This window comes from Capricornis sumatraensis, chromosome 14, assembly GCF_032405125.1.
Source record: "Capricornis sumatraensis isolate serow.1 chromosome 14, serow.2, whole genome shotgun sequence".
NCBI lineage: Eukaryota > Metazoa > Chordata > Mammalia > Artiodactyla > Bovidae > Capricornis > Capricornis sumatraensis.
Window position 1 is genome coordinate 65,460,296 of NC_091082.1, and position 23,443 is coordinate 65,483,738.

Here is a 23,443-nt window from a genome sequence, read left to right on the forward strand (position 1 = left end):
AACAGAAGTAAGAGCTAGGTCTCTTGGAGGCAACTTCTACTGGTATCCTTACAGCCTGGCACCTGACTGAGATGCATCTGTATGTGTGTGTTTATGTGTGTGTGTGTGTCTGTATGTGCATGCGTATAGGAGCAGGAAGAAGAGGGGGTGGTACATGAGGTACAGAGAGCTGGAGGAGCCGGCCCTAGACTCCAAGAACGTTTCACTTGGGGGTCTTGGATATCAGCACATCCCCTTCCCTGGTTCTAAGGCATCTTACCATGCCCCTGGTAAGGAGAAAAGGAAAGATATACCCATCTGAATGCAGAGTTCCAAAGAATAGCAAGGAGAGATAAGAAAGCTTTCCTAAATGATCAATGCAAAGAAATAGAGGAAAACAATAGAATGGGAAAGACTAGAGATCTCTTCAAGAGAATGAGAGATACCAAGGGAACATTTCATGCAAAGATGGGCTCAATAAAGGGCAGAAACAGTATGGACCTAACAGAAGCAGAAGATATTAAGAAAAGATGACAAGAATACACAGAAAAACCATACAAAAAATATCTTCATGATCCAGATAATCACGATGGTGTGATCACTCACCTAGAACCAGACATCCTGGGGCACAAAATCAAGTGGGCCTTAGGAAGCATCACTATGAACAAAGCTAGCGGTGGTGATGGAATTCCAGTTGCTATTTCAAATCCTAGAAGATGATGCTGTGAAAGTGCTGCACTCAATATGCAAGCAAATTTGGAAAACTCAGCAGTGGCCACAGTTGGAAAAAGTCAGTTTTCATCTCAATGCCAAAGAAAGGCAATGCCAAAGAATGTTCAAACTACCACACAATTGTACTCATCTCACATGCTAGTAAAGTAATGGTCAAAATTCTCCAAGCAAGGCTTCAACAGTATGTGAACTAAGAACTTCCAGATGTTCAAGCTAGATTTAGAAAACACAGAGTAACCAGAGATCAAATTGCCAACATGCGTTGGAAAAGAAAGGGAATTCCAGAAAAACATCTACTTCTGCTTCATTGACTACACTGGAGGCTTTGACTGTGTGTATCATAACAAACTGGAAAATTCATAAAGAGATGGGAATACCAGGCCACCTGACCTGCCTCTTGAGAAACCTATATGCAGGTAAGGAAGCAACAGTTAGAACTGGACATGGAACAACAGACTGGTTCCAAATTGGTAAAGGCGTATATCAAGGTTGCATATTGTCACTCTGCTTATTTAACTTCTATGTAGAGTACATCATGAAAAATGTCGGGCTGGGTGAAGCACAAGCTGGAATCAAGATTGCTGGGAGAAATATCAATAACCTCAGATATGCAGATGACACCACCCTTAAGGCAGAAAGACTGGCTTAAAACTCAACGTTCAAAAAATGAAGAGCATGGCATCTGGTCCCATCCTTTCATGGCAAAGAGATGGGGAAACAGTGGAAACAGTGACAGACTTTATTTTCTTGGGCTCCAAAATCACTGCAGATGGTGACTGTAGCCATTAAATTAAAAGATCCTTGCTACTTGGAAGAAAAGCTATGACCAACCTAGAGAGCATATTAAAAAGCAGAGACATTACTTTGCCAACAAAGGTCCATCTAGTCAAAGCTATGGTTTTTCCAGTAGTCATATATGGATGTGAGAGTTGGACTACAAAGAAAGTTCAGTGCTGAAGAATTGATGCTTTTGAACTGTGGTGTTGGAGAAGACTCTTGAAAGTCCCTTGGACTGCACAGAGATCAAACCAGTCAATCATAAAGGAAATCAGTCCTGAATAATCATGGGGGAACTGATGCTGAAGCTGAAACTCCAATACTTTAGCCGCCTGATGCGAAGAACTGACTCATTGGAAAAGACCCTGATGCTGAGAAAGATTGAAGGCAGGAGGAAAAGGGGATGACAGGGAATGAGAAAGTTGGATGGCATTACAGACTCAATGGATATGGGTTTGAGCAAGCTCTGGGAGTTGGTGGTGGACAGGGAGGCCTGGCATGCTGCAGTCCATGGGGTCGCAGAGCATTGGACACTAGCAACTGAACTGAACTGAACCATGCCTCTGAGAAGGAGCTATCTGTATACTGCATCTACTGGAACTTTATGCTGCTAAGTCACTTCAGTCTTGTCTGACTCTGTGCGACCCCATAGACAGCAGCCCACCAGGCTCCCCAGTCCCTGGGATTCTCCAGGCAAGAACACTGGAGTGGGTTGCCATTTCCTTCTCCAATGCATGAAGGTGAAAAGAGAAAGTGAAGTCGCTCAGTCGTGTCTGACTCTTAGCGACACCATGGACTGTAGCCTACCAGGCTCCTCCGTCCATGGGATTTTCCAGGCAAGAGCACTGGAGTGGGGTGCCATTGCCTTCTCCAAGGTCTTTATAAAGATTATCATAGATGATCTCTTTCTACAATGAAAGTGCAAAGCAACCTGGGATGAAGGCTCCGTATTCCTGGTATCTTGCAGCTCAAGAAGCACTGTGAACATCACAATGCACACTGTGTCTGAATTCAAACCCTCTCTCAGAGCAGTCCCAGCCCCACTGGATAATATAACAGCCTGAAAGATGCCTATACCCTTTGGCCCAGTAATCTCTCTTCTAAGATTTATTTGAAGAACATGACTTCAAATGTGCCCTACATTTATGTGGAAAGATATTCATTTTAGTAGTATTTGTAAAAATTAAAAATTTAATGCATCCTAAATGTCAAATAATACAGGACTATTTAAATGAGCTATGATACAGACATACAATAGAATACCAAATGGTCGTTAGAAATTACATTATTGAGGATTATTTAGCGTTTCTCGAAAATTCCCATGATAGAATGAGTGAAAAAAATCAAGAAAATTCTACAGGACTTAGTGTGCTTACAAACCTCTAAGAATCAGTCACTGTAAAAGATCAGAAGGGAGGACATTAAAATTTTTAAATGATTTCTCCAGGAGATAGAATTATAGATGAGAATCATTTTCTTCTATACACTTTTCTAAATTTTCCAAATTTTCTGCAATAAACAAGCATAATGATTTCAGACCCCATAGCTGATATCCCCTGACTGCAGGGAAATGGGCTGTGGAGGTCATCCTGAAATTATCTGTGGGGCTTATGGCTATAGTCGGGATGCTTCTGAGGCTTCTGCCAGAAGATGACCCACATTTCAAGCCAACACACTCAGGGGCCCAACCACATGCTTCCAGTCTGCACAGCCTTGGCTCCCAATGATAATGGGTCAATCAGGAGGGGTGGCCTGGATTTTGAGGGGGTGATTGCAAGAGGCATGAACTCTGACAGTTACCCGCTGCCCGATGCTCCTGCCTACCAGTTTCAGGGTCGCATTGGTGTTCACAGGGGTCCAGGAGCCGCCGGGCACAGAGGTCCATGGCCCAGGGTCCACTGGAGTTCTGCTGAGAGAAGAGAACCACTTGGGCAGGGTTCAGCCAGTCACTGGCATCCAACTGGCTCCCCTCCAGCAAGATGAAGCGGCTCCCTGCAGGGCGAGAGAGAGGACATGTGCTTGTGTGTGCACATAACACCCACCACCCACCCCTCGACATACACACACATGCATCACAGAAGACAGAATAAGGGATGCTCTGCAGATTAGCACCAACCCAAGGTCATTACCTCTGCTAATCCTGGGCCACAGTGAGTCACAGAGCAAGGAGTCAGCAGACAGACGCTCAGCCACCTCTTGGACCTCCTGCCACATCATCCCTTGCTGACTCGCCCCATCCCATCTCTACTAGGGTGGACCCAAGGGATAGAGGGACAGAGCAGCTCTGTGATGGCTGTGGCATGGCTCCATCAGATCCAGCCGCAGGTGCTGGCACTTATTCAAGGAACAGGGACCTGCTGCCTGTCGTCAGTTGCCATGAAATAGCAGGCTCTCTAACCCCCTGGACAGTCCCCACCTGTTTTCAGCCCTTAACAGCAACTGAGAGAACAGACATTAACAAGTCAATTAGGTGCTCTGGGCTTTACTAATTCAGGGACTCTCCAAACCTATATTATTCCTTCATTATATTGGGGTTCCCCTGGGTGAAAGTAAATTATTGCTTCAGCTTGCTAGGCTCATAGCAAGTTACTGCAATTAGGAATTTCTCACCAGGCATACCAATTGGAAACATGACTGATACTTCAACACTCAACTATTTCACTTAGCTTTTCCCCATTCAAAGGCTAAGAGAATCTTGGTGGCTATGCACCTATAGCCAGTAAGCTCTGTATTTATCCACCAAGTGAAGTGAAGGTGCTCAGTTGTGTCTGACTCTTTTCGATCCCATGGACTGTAGCCTACCAGGTTCCTCTGTCCATAGGATTTTCCAGGTGAGAGTACTGGAGTGGGTTGTCATTTTCTTCTCCAGGGTATCTTCCCGACCCAGGGATTGAACCCAGGTCTCCTGCATTGTAGGCAGATGCCTTACCGTCTGAGACAGGTGCTTATTGAAAAGCAAACAGAAATGGGCACAGAGAGGAGAGAGTGATCTGCTCATTTTTTTAAAAAACCTGTTTTCTGATTCCATCAGAAATGGACATGAACTTGGGCAAACTCCAGGAGATGGTGACGGACAGGGAGGCCTGGCGTGCTGCAGTCCATGAGGTCACAAAGAGTCGGACACAAATGGGCAACTGAACAACACAGCAATCTGATTTCATTGGTGGACAATCTAATTTTGTCCTCTGTCTATCTTATCTGGGTATATATTTTTTTCTCACTAATAGTAATAGCTCACAGTGGACCCTGGCTTGTCTGTATCTTTCCTGCCCACCCTGAAGCCTTCCTCTCTGGGTGGGGGTGGAGAAATGGCATCCTCAGAGGTGGGCTTACCATCAGCGATGAGGTGCTCAGGGACGTGCAGGGTGATTCTGACCACGAGGGGGCAGCTGACATGAGAGGCGCACACAAGGCCAATCACGCAGCTGGTGATGCTGATCAATGTCAAGGTCGTCTTGTTCACAGGACTTCGGGGAGAGCCCACTGAAAACAAGACAAAAGCAAAGCATTTGGTGGTAAGAATCTTGGCAGTGAAGGGCCTTTTGCTGCCCGACCTGGCAAATAGGGGAGGGAGCGTGCAAACACAGGCCAGGTGGGAGATGTGTCCAGTCCATGAGCTTCAGGGAACTCCATGGCATCGCCTGGAGTCAGAGGGGACTGGGCCACAGGTGGTCGTCAGCGTGAACAGCGGTCAGTCGCATGCAAGTTCCTGTCCATGCCTTCTGAGCCAGGTTCACAAGGGAAGTCATAGAGGAGGGCACTGCCGCCCGCTACTCGGCTGGCTGGCGGGCTCTAACCTCTTGCTCAAGGGTGGCAGGAAGGCTTTCACCCAACGCTGGAAGTCCCTGCACTTTCCATGGTTTTCCACAGAGGGTGCTCTCACAAACCAGCTCCTCCACTCCTGGAGCTCAAACCACCTCCCACCCCTAGGCAGGCGTCCTAGGGCCTGGAAGGAAGAAAGCAAGGAAAGCTGGCTCTTGTCACACCTGAATGCTCTCCCTAGTCCTGCAGTCCTTGGGGTATGGTTATAAACAGAAGCTTAGAGATAAAATAAGAAAGCTGAGGGATAAGAAACATGTCCAGGTAGGTAGGGACAGGGCTCAGAAGGGAGGTTTTGGGGGTGTGTTTGCTGTTTGGGAGTTAACAAGAGGGACCTTTCATAGATGTGGGAACTTAAGAAAGCAAGGCAAGCTGCCAATAAAATGTGTGGATCCTATGGAATTATCTTATAGTCTGTGTAAGTATTTACTACTGGCAATGTGCTCAGTGTTTTTACATACATGACGTTAAACATTTGCTTCCTGACGATACGTCTATGAGTCTGAACAGAAACTGCCCACTTTACAGATAAGGGAAATAAGGCTCGAAGGGATCAACTTAACAGCGACAGTTAACACTCAGGCAGTGTAGCTACGTGTCAGGCACCAGTGCCCAGGGTCGTCCATAGTTCACATCATTTAACAGGGATGCAGCCTAATGAGGCAGCGCCCATAGAAATACTGTAGAAAGGCCACAGGGCAAGTCTAGAGTCAAGCTGCTACTAGGGAGGGGAACCAGAATCAGCACACCCATCCAGCAAGGCTACGACCCCCAGCCAGTTCACTATTCACTCGCTGGGCCCAGTGAGGTCTTTGGAACCACTGTTCTCAGGAACACAGGGAAAGATTTGGACTCTGGATGCACACATCTTTTATGGGAGCAGGTTCCCTGAGTGTGTGTGTTGGCAATAGCTGGGAAGGAAAGATTCCAGAATCACAGGTGGCCTCTGGATCCCCTGTCCCTTGTTATCTGGAGATATTCTATTCATGTGAGTATACTTCAAGATGGAGCCTGTTTCCCACACTTACACACTCGACCTCCAGTCCACACCAGGCCCGAGCAGCAGATAGATATACTACTAGAATGGCCCTCAGGCACTCAAATGCAATACCCAGAACTAGGCTCTCCACCTTCCCTCCAGTCCTGCTCTCCTGCCCACCTCCACTGCCCAATGAATGGCACTGCCATCTCCTTGGTTTCCAAGTTCAAAATCCCCATCATGTCTACATTTTCCTTCTCTCATAAGCCACGCCCTCCCTGCCACAGGTGTGTCTGAAATTTCTCTTACTCCACCCTCTGCCTCCCTACCTGTGCCCATCATCTCTCCCAGTCTCCCTGGTCAACACCCCACCCCTCCCCTACTCTCATCTGCTCCAGCCTCCACGCTGCCCTGGAGGGATGGTTCAAAAAGCTGGGCAGACCCGCGACTTGGCTCTTTAAAAACCCTCCATGACTCCAACTGAAGTGTCAGGTCCAAGTCCTCCAGTCGAGGCAGTGGACTTTCCTGATCCTCCAGCCTTGTCTCTGAAGCAAACCACAGCCTTGCACCAGAAGCTTGATTCTAGTAAACCATTCACTGTGCTCTGACTCGACAATTATAGTTTATGTCCCTGTGACTTTGCACATATTATTTCCTCCTCCACAGAGTGCCATTTTGTCACCTTGTCAGCCTATTCTTCAGGTCTCAGCTCAAAACAATATCTCCCTGTAAACACTTCCCTGAAGCCTTCAAGAAGAGATTCTCACCCATTCCTTGCTCTCCTTCCAGCCCTCCTGCGCCCTGCTGTTACAGCCCTCCTCACACATTGCTATCACTGTTCACAGGCACTTGCCACTGCTCTCCTGCGACAGCGACGACTTGTTGCCCAGCCTCTTGTCTCTCTGGTCCTTCTGCAGCATCAACCCATCACCCAGCATCTCTACTGGACTTCACAATTTCCAGGGGTTCCCTTTGATCTACAGTGGTGGTGGCTGTTTAGTCGCTAAGTCGTGTCCGACTCTTACCACCCCATGGACAGTAGCCTGCCAGGCTTCTCTGTCCATGGTGTTCACCAGGCAAGAATACTGGAGGGGATTGCCATTTCCTTCTCCAGAGGATCTCCCCAACCCAGAAATCGAACTCAGTCTTCCTGAATTGTAGGCAGATTCTTTACCAACTGAGCTACAAGGCTTAAATGCATTTGACCTACAGAACCAAGTGCAAACCCAGTAAATGGTTTGCATGGTCCTCTGGCAGCTAGCCTGTTACCCACTCACATCCCTCATCTCCTGGTGTGCCTGTTTATTCAAATCCTAGATTACAACTGCCATACTGAACTCCTTTCCCTTGCTTGAAAATGCCATGTTCTTTTGTGCTTTCAAGGCTTTGTATCTGCTCTTTTCTTCTACTGAAATGCCCTTCCCCTAGACTTTTCTCTTTCAAGAAATTCTATACATTGTATACAAACCGAGGCTAATTATTTTCTCCTTTTTTGTCTCCTTTTGCTGCCAGGTAGAATTAACTGTTCTCTCTTCTGAGTACTCATTTTACTTTATTTATATTATTAAATTAAGCCTTATCATTGTGCCATGTTTTCATGTTTCTACTACCAATCACAAAGCCTGACCCATGGCGTGTGGGTTATAAAATTTCCTGCTGGCCTGATTGATGTATCCAGTTCAATTCAACAAAAACTGGCGAGCATCTATTACAGGCAAAATCCCTCACTAGGCACTTTGGAAAAATAAATTAGACATGCCCATCCGTAAGAAGCTTACAGTCTAGTTAATCGCAACAAACAGTTGATTCACTAGGAGAGCCTGGTATTTTAAAAGGAATAGTTTTATGCTGCAAAGAAACTCATTCTAATTCATTACTATAGATTTTCCTAAGCAGGGTTTTATTAAAGCAGAAACCTACCCTGCTTTGCTGTGGCCTAGGGTCGATGGGCCTAGGTCAACTCTTTGCTATACAGAAATATGTAATGAGGCTCAAAGGTCCATATTCTCACCTCAGGGATACTGGGACATCAGAGATTAGGTGGCCCAGAGCCCCAGTGATCTCTTAAGGAAAGTGGTGGGAAGAACTTTTGTACTGATAGCAGCAGAGCCTGCAGAAACCGGAACTAAGGAATTCACAGAGCTTCTTTCAGTCTCTGGGAAGAATTTCTCAGTATGTCATGAACTTGAGTGGAGGTGGGAGAGAGCCAAAAGATAGGTGTCTACTGGGGCGCGTTGGTTGATTACTGGTTGGGGGAAAGGTTACTGACTGTAACACAAGCTGATGTCAAACACCGTCCAATATATCTCGAGGGGCCCCTGTCTAAAATTACTTAAGATGAAATGCTGTAGAAACCCCAAGGTTCCACTGTGGAGAGTTCTAACAGCAATACAGTAGAGATCTCATAATGCCTTGTCAGTCACTGTAAGAGAACATTTTAATATAACTTAGCCCTGTGCATGAGGTATTGCTCACCCATTTAACATGGAAACAGAGGCTCAGAGAAGTTGCTGTCCTTATCCAATATCACACAGCAAGTAAATGGTGAAGCTGATTGGTGTCTGAACACAGTCCTCCCTCAGCGATGAGGATGGTGAGACTTCAAGGTCAAAGGCAGTAGCAGCCACAGCTGCAACAGCCACGCCTGAACATCAGCCTCTGAACATCAGGGTGGAGAGGCGTGGGCTGTGGCTACAACTCTATTGATGCTGAGAATGAACGAACCAAGCCAGGTCCTGCCAGGAGAAGGGAGGGGACTTGGACAGTGGGGGTCCTGTGATTCTTCTGGGTGGATGATTAAAGGCCAAAAACCATTACACATGTTTTTTCAGGCCACATGGTTCCTCAACTATCCCACACCCTAAGCCCTGTCTGTCTCACTCAATCTCAGGATAGCTGGGTAAGCACAGGTACATATGTTGTCTATTTTTCACATAACACACTTTATCAACTTTATTTCCTGAGTCTAACAGCAAAATATGACTCCTGAGGCTTCCGGAAGGAATTGAGAGTCGTCTGATCAAGAAACAGCCTTTCAAACAACCTGGAAACCTGTTTGAGAGTGCCATTATCTGGGAGAGATGATTCTCTGAAGTCTTCCACTCTGGCTCTTCCTTCCTCCTACGAGGAAACGCTAATCTTCCTGCAGAAACTGGCTTTAGTCGCCAGAGCCCCCACCTAGACTCAGCACCTCTGCAGCTCTTGGTCTCCCCTCTCCACTGCCCCTCTCTCTCCACTTTCCCCTCCAGCCCTCCTACCTCTACTGCGCCTTCGGCTCCGTGAGGGGTCGGTGTAAAAGGTTAGTTGGGGGTCATTTTCTGCCTCCGTGCTAGAATCCCCTTCAGGGTTCAGGAAGGCGGAACCAGCTGTAGTAAAAAGACAAGAGCAAAGAAACAGCGTCTTCAGTTTTGTCTTCATGACACCAAATCACTGGGCAAGCTCAAGGGAAAAACGAGAGCAGGGTGAGTGACAGTCTGGGAGGAGGAGCCACGGACACTAGAGCTTCCCGATACACAGATGTGTTGGAGAAGCGGATCTTTACGGAACGGCCATCACTGGAGCCCTACCTCCACCCAGCCCATCCTCCTACCGAGGAGGACCACCTGCCAGAGAAGGACGCAGGGGGACAAGGGAAAAAGGGAAACTGTCTTCATTACACGTCATGATTCTGGTGGATAGAGACTGGAATCAGGTCTTAAGGGGCACATGTCTATATGTCTTAATATCTATGTTTATTCTGGTTCTAGGTTCAATATATATTCAACATGACAAAGAGAGAAAAAAAGACAAAAGACCCCGAAATGCATAAAAGGAACAACCTTGATGTCCTCTAAATCAGAGAAAGACTCTTGTGAACATTTGATGAATGCAGCTTGTCTTTTTTTCTGATACAGAAGCAGATAAAGGTTTTTAAAAATTCCCCTTAGAAATGGCATCCTGCTATTTTATAGCATCATTTCCCCCACTGAATAGATGGTGGGCTACTCTCCATATTAACAGATATAGATAGGTCCACAGTGTCATCTTACGTCACTGGACGGGAGACAGGTGTGCAAGCAGTTAAGCAGTTCCCCACTGATGGACACTTAAGCTATTCCCAATTTTTCGCTCTTTTAAATAATGTTGTGATGAGCAGTCTTTTACACACATCTTTGCACACTTGTCCAATTATTTACGAAGGATAAATTCTCTCCAGTGAAATTACTTGGTCAAAAGAGTTGTATGTATTTACATTTTTGGTAAGTAGCACTCAACAGGCCTGCAGAAATACGGCTCAGGGACTTCCCTAGTGGTCCAGTAGTTAAGAATCCACCTTCCAGTGCTGGGGAGTGTGGGTTCGGTCCCTGATCAGGGAGCTGGGACCCCACAAACCATGGAGAGACTAGGTCTGTGTGCCATCAGTGAGGATCCCACATGTTGCATCTGGGACCTGACACAGCCAAATAAATATTTTTTTTTTAAAAAAGAAATACTTCCCAAATACAGTTATCCTAGCCATGCCTGAGACGGGGTCAAGGATAACAATGGCCCTGCCTCCCCTGATATTAAGGAAGCCACCGTCAAGCCCTCGAATAAGATATGGATACCTCTTGCTTTGTTGTTGATCCTCTTTCTCTGGCTACTCGAGGTGTGAGAGAGCAGAGTGGCCTGCTGGTGGTTGGAGTCCACAGGGCTGGTGGCGATGATGTTATCTTTATACTTGTTCATCAGTGACAGCTTGGCATTGTCACTTCCTGTATAAGGAAAGGTCAAGGCAGAAACTTGAAGAGAAAAAGTGGGAAGAAAGTGAGAGCAAGGAAATCTGCATGAACCAGGTAGAGAGTGTTTCATAGAAATTGAAATGGGAAAGCTTTAAAGGGAGAGACTGGAAGAGATTAAAATACTTCTCTTTGATTTCTAGGGGATGACAGAGTTATAAGAGAAGGCATGAAGAAAGGAAATCCAATTCAACCACTTCTGTATTGACAGGGTCCCCATGTGTGGCCGTTTGGTGAGAGAGAGACTGCAGATTTCTTTCCTTTGGTAAGAACAAGGTTTGACAAAAATTTGAATTTCAGTGCATTCAGACAGAACTTGCCCCCTCTCTGTCATCCCAGTCTGCACCATTCCCTATTGTCTGACAGCCGGCTCTCTCACATATTCTTGCTATCTGCCTGTTCCCCGAGTCTCTAGTCATATGGCTACTCAGTGGGCTTAGCACTATGGCAGGTGCTATGAAAAATAAGAGGTATTAAAGATATGTCCCCGTACTCTCCAGGAATTTCTGACTTTAAATCTTATAAAGTCATTCCTAGTCTTAGGGAATCTTCTCTAGATAAGCAGAATGGAAACCTCCATGATGCGATTTCACTCTTTTCAAGCCCCACTGAAAGTCCATACATTGTAAGCAAGATTCATTTCAAAAAATGTCTTCTCCAAAGATAATTGGGCAGTTCCTTGAAGGATCATTGCCTTGGGATTTTATCAACAGATAGTTGTTATTTATAGAAGTATGAGAGAAAGAGGCTATAAATGAAAAGTACAGTCTTTTCCTCTCTGCATTTTATCAACCTTGGACTTGCTCAGCCACATTAGGTCCAAGACTCTTTTATACTCAGTGTTTCACAGATACACAAAGTGTCTAAGGTCAAACGGTTTGCTTGCTTTCCTTCATTTTCTTTGAAGAAGTACATCTCTTATTAAGACCACAGAGGTTATAGGCAAGGCAGAACAACTTTCCCAGGCCAAAGTCTCAGGAGTCATAGGAAAGAACAGATATCTCTGTCCCCTCCATGTCAATGGAAAATTAAATTGCCCACGCAAACATACTACATGCAAAAATGTCATACACATCTCTCTTGCTATCGCTTATTTCTTATGAGGATTGATCATTGCATATGAAAAGCTTCTAACCCACTCTTCTGTTGGATATAAAAGTACCTCTGCTTCCTAGCCTAGATGTCCATCAACAGATGAATGGATAAAGACGTGGTAGATATGCACAAAGGAATATTACTCAGCCATTAAAAAAAAACCAAATTGAGTCAGTTCTAGTGAGTTGAATGAACCTAGGACCCAGAGTAAAGTAAGTCAGAAAGAGAAAAACAAATATCATATATTAATGCACATATATGGAATCTATAAAAATGGTATTGATGAAACTGTTTGCAGGGATGTAATGGAGACACAGATACACAGAACAAACTTGTGGACACAGTAGGGGAAGGAGAGAGTGGGATGAATGGAGAAAGTAGCATTGACATATATATACCACCATGTGTGAAACAGATAGCTGGTGAGAAGTTGTTATATAACACAGGGACAGCCTGGTGCTCTTTGACTACCTGGAGGGATGGGATGGGGGCAGGGGAGGGAGGCTCAAGAGGGAGGCAATAAATGTCTAATTATGGCTGATTCGCCTTGTTACATGGAAGAAACCAACACAACATTGTAAAGCAATTCTCTTTCTATTAAAAAACAAATTTAAAAAGTTTTTTTCAAAGTATCTCTATTTTCAGTGCCAAATGGAAATGGAGAGGGATCCAATTTATCCTTGTTCTGACTTTCTATATTAGAAGACAGCCCCCATCATCGCAGGAGAAAGCTTACTCTTCTTGCCCACTTGGGAAAGGGCCCTGGCACATCTCAATATGTATGTATGACAACCAACCATGACATTAGAGAACAGCTGTTCCCTAGCGCCCCCTAAAGCCACGAGATGAGAACGGAGTCACCCACCCGGCGTGAGGTCCATCCCTGCCTTCTCGTTGCAGCCCTGCAGGGAGTCAAGGGTGCGGGTGACCTGGCTGGCGAAGTCCTCCCCTCCGTTCATGCACTCCCGCTGCAGGTGGTGGCGCAGGTCGGTGATGTCGTACTCGTAGCCGTCCAGGATGGGCGTCTCTCGGATGCTCAGGGTGCCGCTGGAGTTGTGGCCCTGCACGCGGGCGTTGCGCAGACTCTCCCGCCCGTGCCCGCCGATGAGCACGGAAGGAATGTAATGGATCTCGTTGGCCGCCTCGGCGCTGGCACTCTTCTGGGGTTGAGGGACCCGGCGGCGCTTGCACCAGCGCCGGCGAGTGTACAGAATCATCACCAGGCACAAGATAGACAGCAGCAGTGCGATCATGCCACCCTGGGAAGGAAGACAGCAGATGAACACGCAAAACAGGTGAGCTCCTCCCGCCAAGAGGCGTCGGCCCCTCCCATTGTCACCATCCATCACTCACCCGTTCATTTATGCATTCATTCACTGAGGTGCAGTAAGTGCTTATAGCAAGCTTCACTCAGCAGCACAGGGACACGTCTGCTGTGATAGGCATTCAAGGTGAAATAAAAATGGAACTGGGGTAATCACACATCATTTCAAGTGATCCACGGTTGCTTCTGGCTTAGCAAACAATTTAAAGATGAAAGAAGTCTTTGTGATTGTGTGTATGTGTCTGTGTGTGTGATTTCAGCTGCTGAAATAAGGGAGAAGGTTTGTTAAGGCAGATCTGCTGCATGTAAAGCTGGTTTCAGGCCAATTTTTGGCAGTGGAATGGCAACGAGTTTCTTCCTCTTTCACGTCTTAAAATCAATCACGTACAGATTCTAACTCTGGCTCCACCAGTGGTCGACAAGTCCTATAAATCTGAAACCTCAGATTCCTCGTCTGTATAGTGGAGAAGGTACTGCTTACCCTCACAGGGTGGCTTAAGGAATGTTAGGTAGCTATGCAGAGTATCTAATGGAGTGTACCACAGGGCATCAAGGCTGTCAGCCCAACCTTAAATGTCTCCCAAGTGCCCAAGCAGGAGAAAACCAGCAACCTAACCAAAGAGAAGTTTACATCCATCAGAAACTCACAACCAAGTGTGCAGAGAAATCTCATTATTCGAACATGACTTTGGGGGTTACTGCTGCTTTAGGACTCCAGTACTCTTGCCTGGAAAATCCCATGGATGGAGGAGCTTGGTAGGCTGCAGTCCATGGGGTCGCCAAGAGTCGGACAAGACTGAGCGACTTCACTTTCACTTTTCACTTTCACGCATTGGAGAAGGAAATGGCAACCCACTCCAGTGTTCTTGCCTGGAGAATCCCAGGGACGGGGGAGCCTGGTGGGCTGCCGTCTATGGGGTCGCACAGAGTCGGACACGACTGAAGCGACTTAGCAGCAGTAGCAGCAGCTGCTTCAGGAGACAGCTTTCTCCCACTCCACAGTCTTGAGTGACGTTTTCATCCTTGCTCTCGCTCAAGAGAAGGGACTGAGACCCACCTCCTGGAGTCAGACGGGCAGAGGAATTTCCTTCTGAACCTTCTGGTGCCCCAAGGCCGTCCTCCGAGGCCATCACTTAAAAACCTGAACCCCACTCAGTTTTCTGTCAGAGATGAGGGTGTAGTGCTTGGTGAGACTGAACATCTCTCGCCTTGACATGCGCCCAGGGCAGGATTTGGAGGGAAGCTCGCAAGCCCATCACTGCACAGCACTCAGTGGGCATAAATCTTCCCGTGCACAATCTGTATTCACTCTCTTTATTTTGGTCAATATCCCTCCGAACCTATTTCATTTGGTGGGGGTGTGCCAAATGGTTCTGCTCTCAACCTTGGGCTTCAATCACTGCCGCCCCATTATATAGGCTAGAGATGAAAACCCTCTATTAATTCCCAGGGACCCACCCACACAATGCTGGGTCAAGATGATTTCCTCAAATGTATTAGAGGGGGCCTTTTCCAGTCTCATAATAATTATGTCTTGGATTTATAAAGTTTCTCTCCCTGTAAATATTCCCATTTATCCTCCCTCTCCCCCCACCATTACCGTGAGCAAAGGAGCGTGTGTACACATGCATACACACACATACACGATGTTGTTGCTTTCACACAGGCAGCTCAGAGGAGCCGACAAGAAGCAACCATCAGCTCCCAAATGACAGGTCATGTCAGGTGGGTTTTGGGGGACATACACTGGCCTCAAGATTTTCAAATTTTTATTTTATCTGCATAACCCTTTCTCCTGGTGCGATCTCCCAAGCAAACTCAGAGAAAGCAGGAATATGAAGCTGCTCAGGTTACAGTGGTCTTCCCTCATAGCTCAGTCAGTAGAGAATCCACCTGCAATGCAGGGGACCTGGGTTCGATCCCTGGGTTGGGAAGATACCCTGGAGAAGGGAATACACTCCAGTATCCTGGCCTGGAGAACTCCACGGCCTATATAGTCCGTGGGGTCGCAGAGTTGGACATGACTGAGCGACTTTCACTTTCACTCTCAGGTTCCAGTGGGAGTCCAGAGCCACACTACTAGGTCCTGGCTAAGCACTGAACCTGGTGCCTCCTGGCAGCCCTGCAGACGTGCGCACAGAGCCCCTGGGGCACCTCACTGGGTGTCCTCAGTGGAAGGAAGTTCTGCATCTATCTGCTGAAAATGAGTGTTTGGGTCCAATCCAACGGTTTTTTGGCAGACCCTTTATCTCAGAGTCAGACCCACTATCCTTTCCTTCACCCCACACTGAAACTGCAACTATAGGTAATTAAGCCACACAGAAGGAATAACTACCTGAGCAAGAGAAGCTGTCAGACACTGAATTAAGTTAGCAAAAGCTTGAGGTAATGTTATTCCCTAAAGAGCTGTAAGGGGAGCATAAACATCAGTCTCCCAGGAATGGTTGAAGCACCATCTAATGCCCGCAGTGAGGTCTTCAGGCACCCCTTCCTCTCTGATTCTCCTTTCAGGTGCTCACAACGGGGCTGTGATAAGATCCAGGACATAGCTTCGTGTCCTGTATTATGCAGGAATAAAGCAAGCTCAGTGGTCTGTTATGGGGCTTTTACTATGTATCAGACATTTGCCCTCAATGCTCAACACTGTAAAGGTAGGGTCAACAATTTCCCCATTTTACATTTGACAAGGCTTGAGCACAGAGGCTGAATAACTTGCCCAAGGTCACAGAGCAAATGAATCATAGGACTGGAATAGAACCAAAACAACTCCCACTCCAGAGCCTACCTTCTTAACCATGAAGCTGCAGTCACCCTGAGTGAACTCTGCTCACCAGAGACATACACAGCCTGGCATCTATCTCATGAATTGTAAGAGGACAGAGTTGGAAAGTATGGGTGATTCCACCTAGATCCACCCTAACTTCTTGAAGAAAAAACAGAAACTACTCAAAGTGCACATCTAGCTGACAAAGAGGCACTACTGCAAACAAAGGACCTTGCACCAAGCACCTGCTCAGCGTCCAACTCAAGGTTAGTCTGCAAGGTAAAGACAGCAGGTACATTTCAAAGTCTCTGTGTTAAAATAAGCCTATGCATCACACACTACTACATGCCTGGAGGATACCATTAGACTCTCAACTTAGCTGCATTTTCAACATAGAAATCTATGCTCTCTCTTAACTGCGAGATCCAGTAAAAATCTTCGGACTCAGGTCGCCTTTTCTGAAGAAATGAAGTCAGAGAAACTACAAAACTTGGGAGTGCAGAATTAGTTCTACACCCAGATCCTCTTCCACTGATCTTTTCATGGCCCTGTTTCGTTAGGGTTATCTGAAGTCCCCTCAGGGGCTTCCCTAGTGGCTCAGTGGTAAAGAATCTGCCTGCCAGTGCAGGAAACATGGGTTCAATCCCTAATCTGGGAAGAATCCACATGCCACAGAGAACTAAGCCTGTGCACCACACCTACTAAGCTAGCACTCTAGAGCCCACGTGCTGAACTACTGAGCCCACGTGCTGAACTACTAAGCCCATGTGCTGAACTACTGAGCCCACGTGCTGCAGCTACTGAGCCCACGTGCTGAACTACTGAGCCCACGTGCTGCAGCTACTGAGCCCATGTGCTGAACTACTGAGCCCACGTGCTGCAGCTACTGAGCCCACGTGCTGAACTACTGAGCCCATGTGCCCTAGAGCCCACGCTCCTCAACAGGAGAAGCCATCCCAATGAGAAGCCTGCACACTGCAACTAGGGAGGAGCCCTACTTGCTGCAAAAATAAAATAAATAAAATTATATTTTTTTAAAAAAAGGATTGCTAAAAAATAAAAAAAGTCCCCTCTACCATGAAGGAGCCTAGATACCTCAACTAGCAATATTTTATACTAATTTTTTAAAAAAAATAAGCCATAGGGAGCTAGAACACAAGTTTTCATTTAGCTAAGCCAGTTCATTTAGCATGTCTAGTACTGCTTTAGCAAAACATTCCCTCTGCGTAGAGTCACTGACTTTAGATGACCTCAGCTTTTTAAAATCTGTTACCAGTAATGATCTCCAGCCATCAGGTGAAACTTAGCACAGGCATATGAGAAAATATTCACAGTCACTCAAGCTGTGGAAAGGCCTCTCTGCATCAATAACCCAAATTGACGGCAGGTGTCACAACACTTTGCTATCACTTGCTAATTGTGACTATTACTGAAATGATAACATGCATAAGTTATATGATAATAATTTGTAATATTATTTAATAATAATAATATTTTGCAATAATAATTTGTAAAATCACCACACACAAATCCCCTGACTGTTTATCTGCTCTATCCAGTGAGGAGGGTAAAGGTAGGTGAACTGTATGTGCAGAGCCTCCTCTATTCTGGGAAAAGGCATGGATGTAGCCACTTTGATAATGTTCCTTCTGTGGTGAGGTCTCAGAAAGCTGATGCTCAAATTCCATCGCTTTTGCATTCTCATGATAAACCATAGTTCTCTGATGTTATCATTAATCCTTCTACTTCCACTGGGGATTATAAGCAGTTTCAATGTCACAGATGCTCTAAGATTTTTCTTTCAAATAATCTAATGAAACCAACAGGTGGTAGATGAGTGGAAAGAAAGCCTAGGCCAAGAAGGGCTAGGAGCTTAATAACCAAATCAAAAAGAGCAAGGTGAGTTGCACAATCTTCTTGTCTGACAAAAGACAACTTGTTGGCAAACTTATGGTTACCAAAGGGGAAAGAGGAGAGTGATAAAGTAGGAGCTTGGGATTAGCAGATACAAACTACTATATACAAAACAGACACAGACTTCCCTGGCGGTCAGTTGTTAACTTCGCCTCCCAATGCAGTGGGTGTGCGGGTTTGATTCCTGGTTGGGGCAATTAAGATCCCACATGCCTAGTGACTAAAACACCAAAACAAAAACAGAAGCAATACTGTAACAAACTCAAGACACTCATAGACATTAAAAATAGTCCACATTAAAAAAAAAACCTTTAAAAAATAAAATATATAAACAAGGTCCTACTGTGTAGCACAGGGAACTATGTCCGGTTTCTTATAATAACCTATAATGTAAAAAAAATCTGAAAAAAATATAACTCACTTATTTTGCTATATCTGAAACTAACATAACATTGTAAATCAACTATACTGTAATTTAAAGAAAGGAAGTTTGTTGAGAGGAACAAACTTCCTCCAAGCATTCAAACCCATTCGAACAGACTAGCCCATGGCTTGTGAACACGAGCACACAGATGAACGCTGTGGGCAGGGTCGTCGCTCAGGCTTCACAGAGGGTGCACAGTTCTTCATAAACCTACACCTGGCTTTGAGCTTTGGCATCACCCTAGCTGTGCTCAGAGTAGGTACTTCATTTATGTGTTAAGTTCGATTTTTTTGGCATTAAAAACAAAACAAACAGAAAAAGCATTAAGGTACACATGGACCCAACTGACAAGTAACAAATGCAAACTTTGAACATTAAAAAAAAAATAACACCAATGGCAAGATATGGAATTATTGTGCTCTTTATTCATTTTTTCATGAGATTTCTGATTATTCTATTGATCTCCCTCAAAACTGTTACAATTTTGTATCTAGAAGTTTGTTTGGGGTCTATGGGATCTCCACATCTATTAATAAGATGCTTACAAAAGATGACATTAAAAATATATTTTTCTTTTAAAAAATCAATAAATCATTTCTAGCAGCTCTAATAGAGATCAAACAAATGAAATCAGCTTTTATTTCATCATGCAACTGACATTTCTGGCACTTAGCTGAGAGAGTAGTATGAGGTTTGTCAGACAATTTGCAGATTTTGGAATATTTATGTAACAGTGTTTTATATAACATTGCTGGTGACTGCTCAGGGATAGAAAATTCTAGACAGATTTCCCTTTTATGCTCACCTCAGTCATGCAGGCCAACCACAAGACTGTCTCATTATCTGACCTGCCTATCTGTCCTGGCTCTGGGTCATTTCTCTCTCCCTAAGCTAACCCTTACTTGTCCTTCAAAGTCAGTTCAGTGACATAACTCAGCCAATTCTTCTCTATGTTACTGAACCACCCACAGAATGCTTCACGCAACTAACCACAAGTACTTTGATTTGCTTGCTGTTCTCATCTATTAGATTACAGACTTCATGGGAGCAGAGGACACCAAGCTCCACGGTCAATCGCAGCACCTTCCGTGAAGCAGCTGTTCAACAGTTGTGGAAGGAAGAGGTGGAAGAAGGGAGGGGGGAAGGAAGCAGAGAAGGAGGGAAGGAAGGAAGTGAAGGTCAACTCTGAATAACTTTCAATATGGACATCACTTCCATGCCTGCAAACAAAGCTTATATGAGTCAGTTGTTTATGGGACTCACTCATTCAACTCATCACTCAATCATTCAACAAGTATTTACTCACTTCAGCATTTTTCTGATGGTCACTGTTACGGGGATTCTGCAGTGACTAATACAGGTATAGGTCCTGATGCCACCGGGTTTACATTCGAGTTAGAGGAAGCAATCTTTATAATTTGGTTTTTAAAGGTAATTGAAAATTTGTAGGCACGAAAGGAAGACAAAAAACAGGTCACAAGGCCTATAAATACACTGCCATGACTTCTCTTATAACAGAAGACACTATGATAGGTAAAGACATCTCAGACTGAGGTGATACTCTAGGTATCATGCCAGGGGCCAGTAGAACCCCTCCATTATCCCAAATCAGTGTCCTGTGATCAGCAAACCCCATCATAAACAATCTGGATTTATCACATTTCACCAAAGTTTAGGGAGTCACCTGGGTTTTGTGGACCCTTGGCAGGGAAATGGGGAAGCTGAGATTAAGTTTCCAGCTACCATCTGTCAAGGGGCTGCAGCCAATCAATCAGTTCACATTTCAAAGCTTTGCTTGGCCCTAGGAGTAACTAGAAGAGTGAATCTGAGACATAATTAATTATCCCTCAAGGCAATTGGATACACTGAATTCAAATTATATTCCTATAGGAATTAAATGGTGGTTAAAAAAAATAAGAATCAAATAGACAAGTTTGGTGGCCTGTGTCACCTACTTTTCCCCAAAACTAAGCCCAAAGGTCTAGGGCAAAGGACCTCTTTCATATATAACAGTGATCATTCCTATCTGTCTCTAGCTTTCAAAGAAGACACACTGAGAGGAGAAAAACTGTGTGGCCCATATGGCAATGCTGGTCACTTTCTAATCTAGATCAAAATATAGGGAATGGATAAGGTGAATGTTCAAGGTCCCATCCACTCCTGCGTCTCTCTGAGTCCAGTGGAAAACCACACTGGGTTTCCAGTAGCAGGAAGGTCGCCAATAAAACAGCAGAATTAACCAGCAGCACAATTCTGGGCACCTGACAGCCTCTTTGAACCTACCCCAGCCTTCATCTATCAAAGGAGATGACTAAAAGAAATGCCCTGACTCTTCCAAATTGGAAATTTCCTTATTATAACACTGACCCCTGTCAAAATGGAAACAGTTCTAAACTGGTAAAGTGGGTGTGTGTGCTAAGTCATTTCGGTCATGTTCAACTAATTGTGACCCCATGGACTGCAGCCCGCCGGGCTCCTCTGTTCATAGGATTCTCCAGGCAAGAATACTGAAATGGGTTGCCATGTCCTCCTCCAGGGGATCTTCCCAACCCAAGGATCAAACCTGTGTCTCTTATGTCTAACTGTCCTTGGCAGGCGGGTTCTTTACCACTAGCACCACCTGGGAAGCCCTCACAAACTGGTAAACTAATGGTGGAAAAAAACATTTGAGAGCTCTTCTTGCCCAGCAATGCCAGAAACTACAGATCAAAGAACTGATCCTTCAGAGGTGGGCTATCAACTTCACCCAGCCAGTGAAGCCCTGATAAGCAGATCCACCACCTTCCCCAAAAGCACAATAAGGCCTTGGAAATCTGAAAATGTCATTGAAATTGTAGTAACACATTGAGCTTCAGGATCCCTTTACTGCCAGGAGTCCCCAAACTAGAATAGAAGGCCCCTTGGTTTGCTTTTCTGGAAGATAATCTTCTCACATTATCCTCTGTCTAGGCTTCCCTGGTGGCTCAGTGGTAAAGAATCCTCCTGCAATGCAAGACATGCAGGAGATGTGGGTTCAGTTGCTGGGTCAGGAAGATCCCTTGGAACAGGAAATGGCAACCCACTCCAATATCTTGCTGGGAAAATCCCATGGACAGAGCAGCTTTGTGGGCTACAGTCCATGGGGTCACAAAGAGTCAGATAGGACTGAAGCAACTAAGACAGATCCTCTGCCCTTCTCCTTCCCAAATGGAAGACAAGAGCTACATGTTAAGCATATTAAGTAGTGGGCTCAATTTATAAATTATTAGGAACTTTATCTCCTCTTGAGGGTTTGCTAAAGTCTTTAATTGTGTCAAAATGCTTGCCAGTTGCCATGGGCCACCACGTTAATTAAGAGGCTTCAATATTCCTCTGGGGGTTCGGATGAGAATTGCACATCCCACTGGAAGGGGACAGACCCACACCACATGGTTAGTCTCTCACTGGGTCCTGCTGCCATGAGATGCTTCAGAACCCCTTCCCCAGCTTTCTAGATCCAAGTATCTAAAACATAGGGAAAACAGAATGATGTCCCCCAAGATTTCTCATTAAAATGCCATTTGAGGGTAAAGAAAAGGACTAGACAACCTTCCATACATAAACAAGAGACAAACTCTAAGCTCAAGAGCCCCCCAGGTTAGGCAGGTTGATATCCAGGGGTTCTCCCAATGCAAGATGGCTGTGAGTATGAAGTTCTTTTCAAGAGGAAACTCAACTTTAGCACTTTTTTTTTCTTTTCCCAGGTCTAAAAGTTTTTATTCTGTTAGGTTTGATCACAGTCTTTCTTTAATCTGGTAATTTTGTCTTCAATTTCTTTATGAGGCTTCAGGAGTTTCATCTAATGAGAGCCTGAAGCTCTGCAGGGAAAGTGGCTGGAGGCTAGCGTGCTGGAGTCAGCTTGGGCTATTTCAAGTTGTCCTCTTTCAGATTCTTTTAATAGAGTTGCTTTTTTCGATCTTGGGATTTTTCTTACCTCTGAGCCTTGACTTTGCTGTCCCAAAGTGAAAGCAAGGGAGTACATTTGTTCATAAGGAGCTCGGAGCTCTCTGATCACTAGTAGCTTGGGGTATCTGCCTGGGTACATATGTACCTGCTTGGGTACATATTCATCACTATCACTCTCTAAACCAGTGAAGAGTTGAAAGGTCTTTTTCATCCCCAGCTAACAACTGAGATGGGCCATTAAAGGCTGCAGGATTCAGGAGATGCATCCTAGCGAGGGGACAGGGGACAGTTTGCCTTAACAAGGCTGAGGTCTAGTGGAGCTGGATGAAGCAGGGTGACAGACGCAGCTTGCCATGGACTGGGTTTTCCAGGCCCAAGGCTCCCCTCGTGGATCCCCTAATTCCAAAGACTGACCTAGATCACTGCAGAGTGAGGGAGCCGAGAGGAACGACCAGGTGACCGGGGCAAAGCTGAGGTCTTCCACTCCCTCTGGATGCAGACTTCGCAAATTTCTGAGAGCTGCTGCTGCTGAGTCAAACATTAATGGATGGGCCCCCAATCAGTGCTGTGTTGAGAGTCTGGCCCCATGTGTGACCCACTGTGTAGGTATGTGTGTGCATACACGTGCACTAATGTGTGCACTAATGTTTACACTGTGCATGATGGGCAGGCTGGGAGATAAAAGGGCCCACACAGAAGCAAAAACACTCCAGGTCGCTGCCTCAGCAACCCATGGGCAGAGCGGTGTGAGACAGGCTCCCAGCCTGTCCGAACTTCGCAAGCCGAGCATGACGCCAATAAATAAATATCTCCAGCTGGATAATGCTCCATGCCTATTCTTGGCCACGTTCCTTTCCCCCTTTCCTCTTTGTTTTTATGCAGTAGGTGATCTTGGTGAAATAAAATAATAACAATAATCTGTTCCATTAGGGTCAAACGTTAAGGGAGTTATTGA

At 45.5% G+C, this 23,443-nt stretch overlaps 1 protein-coding gene across 2 annotated transcripts in view; it reads right to left on the minus strand.

Annotated features, from left to right (window-relative positions):
• Positions 1 to 23,443, minus strand: part of ASTN1 (astrotactin 1) — a 356,098-nt gene that overhangs the window by 182,736 nt on the left and 149,919 nt on the right. Inside the window, exons 3-7 of one of the 2 annotated variants that reach the window (XM_068986030.1) lie at positions 13,004 to 13,397; positions 10,873 to 11,019; positions 9,544 to 9,651; positions 4,822 to 4,971; positions 3,289 to 3,480 (exon numbers count right to left, since the gene is read on the minus strand). In XM_068986030.1, the coding sequence (XP_068842131.1) occupies positions 3,289 to 3,480; positions 4,822 to 4,971; positions 9,544 to 9,651; positions 10,873 to 11,019; positions 13,004 to 13,397 (991 nt within the window). The remainder of the gene's footprint in view (positions 1 to 3,288; positions 3,481 to 4,821; positions 4,972 to 9,543; positions 9,652 to 10,872; positions 11,020 to 13,003; positions 13,398 to 23,443) is intronic. The other variant, XM_068986031.1, reaches the window with a different exon arrangement.